A 7421-nucleotide genomic window follows, 5' to 3' on the forward strand; every position below is an offset into this window, starting at 1 on the left:
GGCGGCCTCGTGGTGTGGAGCCGCCTCCGCGCCGAGGGTGGGATCCCCGAGGGTGGAACCCCTGGAGATGCGGTCACCGAGGTGCTGGCACATCGCAGCGACAACCTGCGGGACAAGTTCGTCGAGATCCCCTGCTCGGAGGACTACGACAGGCACAAACGATTTGAAGGTAACGGGACAGGGCTGTCCGAAGTGGATGGCGGTGCTCAGAGGGCAGGAGCAGCCTGGCTGCTGCCTGGGCCTGGGAACCAAACTTGGGCTGTAAAACTCCCGTGCTTGCAGCAAACTCCTGGTCACTGTCTCTTGACTAAAGCCCCAAAGCTCGTGCCCCTTGGGCCAGCCCAGAATTCTGAGTTGATTCTGAGGTGATGATTTTTCTGTCATTCCTACATAACTCTCTTCTGAAACTGCTTTGGTTGGACTCTATGAAATAAACCTTTTGCTAAGTCTGTTTCTGGTTTCTTTCATACTCTGTTGATTCCTGTAATAGGCTTGTTGAGTGAGTTTGCTGCTGGTCAGTACCGTACGGGGTGTGGAGTGGAACTGATTCAGGACATTGTCTGTGCCACCAGCATGCGGTGATTGTACAAGTGCCACCTTCTGACACGCTTGTTCCGAGATGTGTGGCTGCCAGTAGCTTGGCGGGGTGCCTGCAAAGCACTTCTTTGTGTCTTTCAGCTGAGCCTGTTTTCTGTCAAATTGGTACCTGTTCCCCCTGGCACTTTTCTTTTTTTGGAGTGTTGGTGTTGGTTCTTCAAGAGACATGGAAGATTTTAATCTTCTCTACAAAGAGCAGTGGGAGTCTGACTTGCAGCTTCCGTGGATGAGCAGTGCTGATGTTCTCTTTCAGATTTGCAAAGTGTGTTGTGGTGAACATTTTTAGTTGGTACAGCCGCCAGAGAGCAGCTCTGCTCTTGGTTTTTGTCAGCATGTCTGGCTGTGTGTTGACTGATAAGCTGATGGATCTACAGAAAGTAATACATCTGAGTTAAGTTTTTAGCCAAATTGGTGGTTGTATCTGGTTCATGATGTTGCTGAGAAAACACTTGCTGACACAAAGCTGGAGGCTGGAAGAAGCTGCTTGGAGCTGAGGAAGAACAAAGGTGGTCAAGGGGCTGGAGAACCTCTCAGGAAAGCCTCAGGGTGCTGGGTTTCCTTTCCCTGGAGAGGGCTCAGGGAGAACACATCCCAGTACTCCAGTACTTAAAGCGAAGCTACAGAGGACAGAAGCTCTGCCTTTGCAAGGAGCTACATGGAGAAGACAAGGCACAGTGGGTACAGCTTGCATTGGGCAAGGTTTCATCTTGATGTAAGAAAGAAATCTTTACAGAGAGAACACTCAGTCGCTGGAACAACCTCCCCAAGGATGCAGTGCAGACCCTGTGACTGAGGGTTTCCAGGGTGTGACTGAGCATTGTGCTAGGTAATCTTATCCAGGCTCTCTTGACCACAAAAAGCTGAACCAGGTGATCTTTGGAGGTCCTTTCCCACCTGGGCTGTTCTGTGGTTCTGCAATTTTTAACTTTCTTCTGTGCCAGTTCTGACAGAAAGTGTTTGACAGGTTGCAGCCCCCTGTGCTCTTCAGGTGGCTGGTCCTGGTGCTGTTGGTCAAAAAGACTTATTAAACAAAAGTTCATATATGGTCTGGTGTCACATAGTTTTTCCTCAGTGCTGCTACTGAAGCATCTTTTTTTGGAGGATTCATCCTAAATGTTATTTAGACCAAGAAAACTGTCTTGGTACGGTAGGGTTTTTTTTTTGACAGAACACATGAAAACATATGTTCTGTGTTAACTTTTCATAATTACTGTGAGGGGAAACTGCTGCTGGCTGCATTTGCATAGTGCAAGGCCAGAGAAAACTGCAGCTGGAGATTTGGTTGTGATTGAACTGAGTCTAAAAGTCTCTGGATTCTGCTACTGTGGTGTTTGCTTACCAAAAGAAAGCCCCCAAACCAACAAAACCTTATTTTTGCCTTCCCTGGCTTGCAAGAGCAATTTTTTGAGCTGTGGACTTGCGGTCTGGGCCATCCCTCCAGTTACTCTTTTCATTGTTTCCTTTCTATTCTTTAATTTTCATTCTATTCTTTTCACTGTAAGGAAAGCTGGAACTTCAGGGTGGGCAGGAACTTCAAGCACATCTCTCCAGGAAAAGAAATGGACGTGTTCTTCATTTCTGGGGGTGTCCTGGGGAGCAGCAGGCTGCAGAGTGAGGTGTCACCTCTTGGCTTTGTATGGGGACCATTGACTCGCCTTTCTAATTAGCTGTTCGCTTGGTGCTGCTGCTCAAGTGCCGTGATTGATGTGGGTTAGGAGCGGTGAGCCGCTGTTAGCTGGTGAATTGCAGCCGAGCTGCCAGCGAGCTCTGTGCTGGGCTTTTCCCCACGCGAGGGTGGTGATGAGCTGCGGAGGAGCTTTGTGTGTGTCCCGTTCCCCGCAGCCGAGCGAGGCAGAAAATGCGGATTATGGATCAGCTCGGCAGCTTTAGGCACTTGGGAAGTAGGTTTCTGTCACTCAATAGCTTTTTATTCTCACTCTTTACTTTGGCGTGGCACCCACAGCTGTGGGCTCTGTGTCAGGAGGAGACGCATTCCTGTCACTGCTCAGTGTCTGATGCTCAGCTGTGAAGTTTCCACAGCTAAAATGAGCTTTTTATTTATGCACCTGTCCCTGCTTCCAGCTGAACTTGGTGCAACTGAGCTTCCAGTTTGCTTCAAGTGATTTGGTAGCTGGTGTCAGAACAGGATTTATCTCCATAGCACTGCCTGCCTCTAAACATGCTTCATACCAAATAAAATTTGCTATGTTTCAGAGGCCAAGCACTTAACTGATTATATTTGCAGAAGGTTGGGTGCTATATGAGCACAGTCTCACCTGCATTCTAAGCTCTGTGGCCAGATCTTGGCCATTTCTGTTCTCCTGAGACACGTTAACTACTTACACCTACTGTGGCTACTGTGCGTGATGAAACCTTACTTCTCCTGTGTGTTGACATTTTGTGTCAGTGACAAAGCATCCATGGCCACTGCCCAGGAGACAGAGTTAAGGTGCTTTTCCAGAGACAAGGTCAGGGGAAGTGGAAAGCAGAGATGCCTGGAAAGGTCTAAGGCAGACTGCTGTGGGGATGGCAGCTGTAAATCTTTGCCTGCTCTTGTCTGGCTTTGAGGTGGATTGTTCCTGCCCAGGACAGGACATGGAATGAGATGATCTCCAAAGTCCCTTCCAACCAAACTTTTCTATGATCCTGTGCATCAGGGGAACATGTTAATGGAGATTTTTCCTCCTGTGAATTATCTCTGTCTCAGCAGTAAGTGGTTCTTGGCTAAATACCACTAAGTAGGAGACACTTAAATACCCCTAAGTAGGTGCACTTTGGGCGCTTGGTCCTTTGTGTTACATTCTGGTTTTTGTGCTGAACAGGAGCAGGGGCCAGAGACAGTACTTGTGTTTTTACATGTTTTGGTATGTTCCTCCTTTACCTTGATTTGCCCATAGCCAAAGCTGATGGTGCCTTATTAGATAAAGGGATGGTTTTGTGTCTGTCTGCTGGGCACACATCTGTGGAAGCTCCTGGGTACTTGCCATATTAATCTGAATTTCTCCTGAGATTCTCCAGGTATGCCTTTGACACTTGATTGTTCACATGTGCCATGGTCTCTAAGACAAAGAGGACACATTCTTACTGCTGGAATTGTTTTCAGACTGTTCTGGTTTTTCCTTAGAATTCGCCCAGTGTTTGTGCTGTATTGTTGGTACCTGACTGACTTTATGCTGGACTACATTTTTCTGTTTGTTGGTGTTTTTTTCTCCATTTGGGAAAACTTACACTGTTGCCTTCAGAACACCTCCTGCTTCCAGTACTCTTTGCCAGTTCTCTGTCAGAGACCCCAGACATGTAACAATTGTCTGAGGGTAACCCTGTAGTTTTGCCAAGCCTGGACTCTCCAGCACCAGCCTTTCCAAAGGATAAGAGCTGTGCTGATATTTGCAGCTGGAAAAGGAACAAATCTCTTCTGAAATCAGAAAACTTTGCAGAGTGTTGTAGAAAGGAAGCTCTCAATAGCCAGGTTTGTCCTGGAGTATTGAATTTCTCCTTTGAGTTTACTCCTTCCTAATTCTTCTCTACTTAACATCAGGTTTCCCTTGGAAATTCGTACAAAATTCCTGGCAAAACTTCTCCTATCAGCCTGGTCGTTGTTATTAGTTGCTTTTGATCAGAGCAGACTGATGCTTTTGTCCTCCATGGGTGAATTGATTGATTTCCTTCCAGGAGTTTTGTGTTCTGATGAACAAATAATCCTTGAAGTGCCACTTAGTTCAGCAGCACTGAATGCTTTGGCAGGTGTCAGAAAACACACTCAGCCCATCTCTCCTGTGGCTTTACATCTGTATATGGATTGTCCCCAGAAAAGTGCCAAATCTAACATCCCAAGGTCTCTGGTGGCTCAGAACTGGTCTTATTTCTTCTTCTTGCCTGAAGATTGTTGTAACCAGACTTATAAGAACTTTCATATATTCTTCACCTGGAACTCCTGCTGCTGACTTGTTACTCCCAGGAGCTTTTAAAATTTAATGTTAGATTTCTTAGCAATGAATTTTAGGAGAGCTTTTTTACCTTGCATATCCAAGCTGTGTGCTTCAAGAGTGACTTCAAGAGAGACTTTTGTGCAAAGTCTCATTTAAAAAGCTGCCCTTCAGGTGGTTGAAGTGGTTTCAATGGGTTCTTCTTCTTCCTCTTTGTGTTGCAGGGTGCACTCCTAGGAAGTGTGGAAGAGGTGTGACCGATGCTGTAATCACAAGGGAAGAAGCTGAAAGAATTCGTAGGTAATTTTTCTTTTAGCTCAAACTTTTAAAAGCACTGACTTCAATGACATTGTGCCAGTCTGAGGTGTAGGATGGGTGGAGCAGGATGGGTTAGACTGGTTAAAACAATGGAATTTTTGTTATTAAAGCCATTTTCCATTTTTACTGTAATGGGGGCAGTTCTTTCACACAGAATCTTCCTGTCTCTGAGGGGTGTGAACACTTCACAGAAAGAAAGGAAAATTAATTAAATAAGTTTTAAAGGACTTTCACTTGGCCTCCATTTGGCCTGTAAAAGCAGAACAAAACAATGTAAGCTTTATTGCAGCTGTGTCTCTGTCTGGGTAATCACCAGCTGCAGCTGACCCTGTAGTCCTCTGTGAAGGGACTGTTTTCAGGGTATTTTTGGGATTTGTGGAAGGGAGCTGCAAGCTCAGAAATGTTCTGCAACACAAATACTTTATTTTCATGACAGGCTGTAAGGGTTTCTAAGAAATGGGAGCTTCTGTTAACTCAGTGGGGTTATATCTGATGCATCAAGTACTACTTACTGAGGAGTTAGGTGTTGTAAATAAGGACATTAAAGGACAAAGTAATCAGACTTCAGTTCTCATCTGAGCTTATTGTTTTGCCTGCAGAATAGCAGAGAGGGGACTGTCCTTGGGAGGATCTGATGGAGGGGTGAGCAGTGTCCTTTTACTTTCTACATTCTTTTACTGCCAAGGCGAGATTATAAATGCATTTTTTTGGGGCTGAGGTGAGGAGATGGAGATTTTTTCCTTCCATTCAGACTTGGAAAAAAATTGGTTTGGAGAGTTATTTTCCATTAATAATACGTCTGCTAGCAGTGTACTCCTGACTTCTGCAATACAGTTGCCATTTCCTTGTATTTATTTATTTATTTCTAGCACCTCTCTTGAACTGATTTTGCCTTCATCTGTGTTATAAATGTACTGTGATGTTGGCTTTTTGCGTGTTCCATCATTGTTATGAATGGATTGTGATGTTGGCTTTTTTCATGTTCCTTAATGTGAGAAAAGCTTTGCTTGGGTTCTGTAATGTAATGCTGTAGAATGGCTGTAGTTCGGGTGCTCAGTTTGGGAAGGGTCTTCACATTCCTGGAAAATCTTATCAGAAGAAAAGAACCCGAAACCAGATGGAATGGAGCCAAGGAAAAAGATAAGACTGATAAGATGATACTCAGCAACTTCAAAGGATTAATGAATGATGCATGATGGTGATGAATACAAAATAAGCGATGTACTTTTAAAGCCGATCTTTTGGATGTAGAGTTGTGCCTTTGGCTCTCTGCCGAAGCACCCGGCCGTACCGCCCTTTTTGCTGTTGTCTCCTAATTGTCCCTTTTATTAAACTTTCCTTCAAATTTTACTAAGAGTGAACCTCGTTTTTCACAATCTGGAAACAGTTGCTGTAGCAGAACTGCAAAAGTTTGACTTCTGAAAGTAAATTACAGTGTTTCACAGCATTATGTAAAGATTGGTTTTGTGTTGTGACAAAAAACCCATGTAATTTCTTAAGGAGACCTTGGAATAATACTCTTTAAATTGAAAGAATCCCACTTCTCTTTAACAAGCGCATTTATTTTAATTTATTTATTTTAATCTTTGTGCTCAGAATGTTTTTGTGTGTGGACAGGAACTGTTTCTTGAGTATTTGTAAACACAGCCACTTCTTTAGGCCTCTGCTGAATGAGGGCATGTATTAGCAAAAAAAAGGAGAAGGGTTTCAGTGGAAAAAAATAAGACTATATTGTCCTTGTGATTGCTGAGAAAGATCTGCAAAAAATACGAACTGGGGAACTGAAGCAGTGCTGCCCATCCTAAACAATGTGTTTAAAAAATTTAGCATTCTGTGTTCAGTTCTGTTGGGAACCCTTGGATTTTTTTCGGTTCTGTGGTTGCATTGCTCTGCCTGTTGGGACCCCCACTGTGGCTCCTGGGGCTGCCACGTGGGTTTCCTCTCCTCTGCTTTTGGGACTAGGTGTGATTTTTCATTGCTCTCCCACAAAGAGGGATTAGAATGGCAAGGTGGAACACTCAGAGCTTGGATCTGGAGCACAGAAAGGTGTTGTCCAGCTGGGGGTCAGGAACTGGGGAAACTGAGGCAGAGAAAGCTGGGAAGAGATGAGAGGGGGAGGTAAACACTGCTCAAAGCCCAGAGCTGGGCAGGGGTGCTGAGCTGGCTTAGTTGGACAACAAGCCAGAGTGACAGACAAATATAAATCCATCATCTCTGTTATTTTGGAAGCTTCATTGTGCCTTTTTTTTTAAGGGGAGGAAAATGAGGGGAAGATGATTCTCTCTCTGCAATAAAATAAATCTGTTAAAAATCTAATGTCCATGGAGAGGTCTGGGCTCTGAGCCAAGCCTTCTCACATGTCTCATCATCTGTAAATGTGAGGAAGTTTTTGTGTGCTCTTAATCCTTGGGGAAAGGTTCAGGAAGAAAGTGTAATGTTGTATTGAGCACTTACCCAAAATAATAGATAAAAACGGAAAGATGTTAGAAACAAGAGCTGACCAGTGTTGCTGGGAAACTGTAGAGTCATAGAATGGATCATAGAATGGTTTGGGTTGGAAGGGACCTTGAAGATCATCCA

The 7421-nt window shown here is 44.5% G+C and overlaps 1 protein-coding gene across 1 annotated transcript in view; it reads left to right on the forward strand.

Moving 5' to 3' along the window:
• The window catches only part of OGFOD3 (2-oxoglutarate and iron dependent oxygenase domain containing 3), a gene marked incomplete at its 5' end in the record, with an annotated part of 35128 nt that continues 27707 nt past the window's right edge, over positions 1–7421 (forward strand). The window contains 3 exon segments of the mRNA XM_008640612.2: positions 1–169; positions 4748–4823; positions 5441–5483. Of these exon segments, the coding sequence (XP_008638834.2) occupies positions 1–169; positions 4748–4823; positions 5441–5483 (288 nt within the window).

The sequence above is a fragment of the Corvus brachyrhynchos genome, unplaced genomic scaffold (assembly GCF_000691975.1).
Source record: "Corvus brachyrhynchos isolate BGI_N302 unplaced genomic scaffold, ASM69197v1 scaffold148, whole genome shotgun sequence".
In the NCBI taxonomy this organism is placed as follows: Eukaryota; Metazoa; Chordata; class Aves; order Passeriformes; family Corvidae; genus Corvus; species Corvus brachyrhynchos.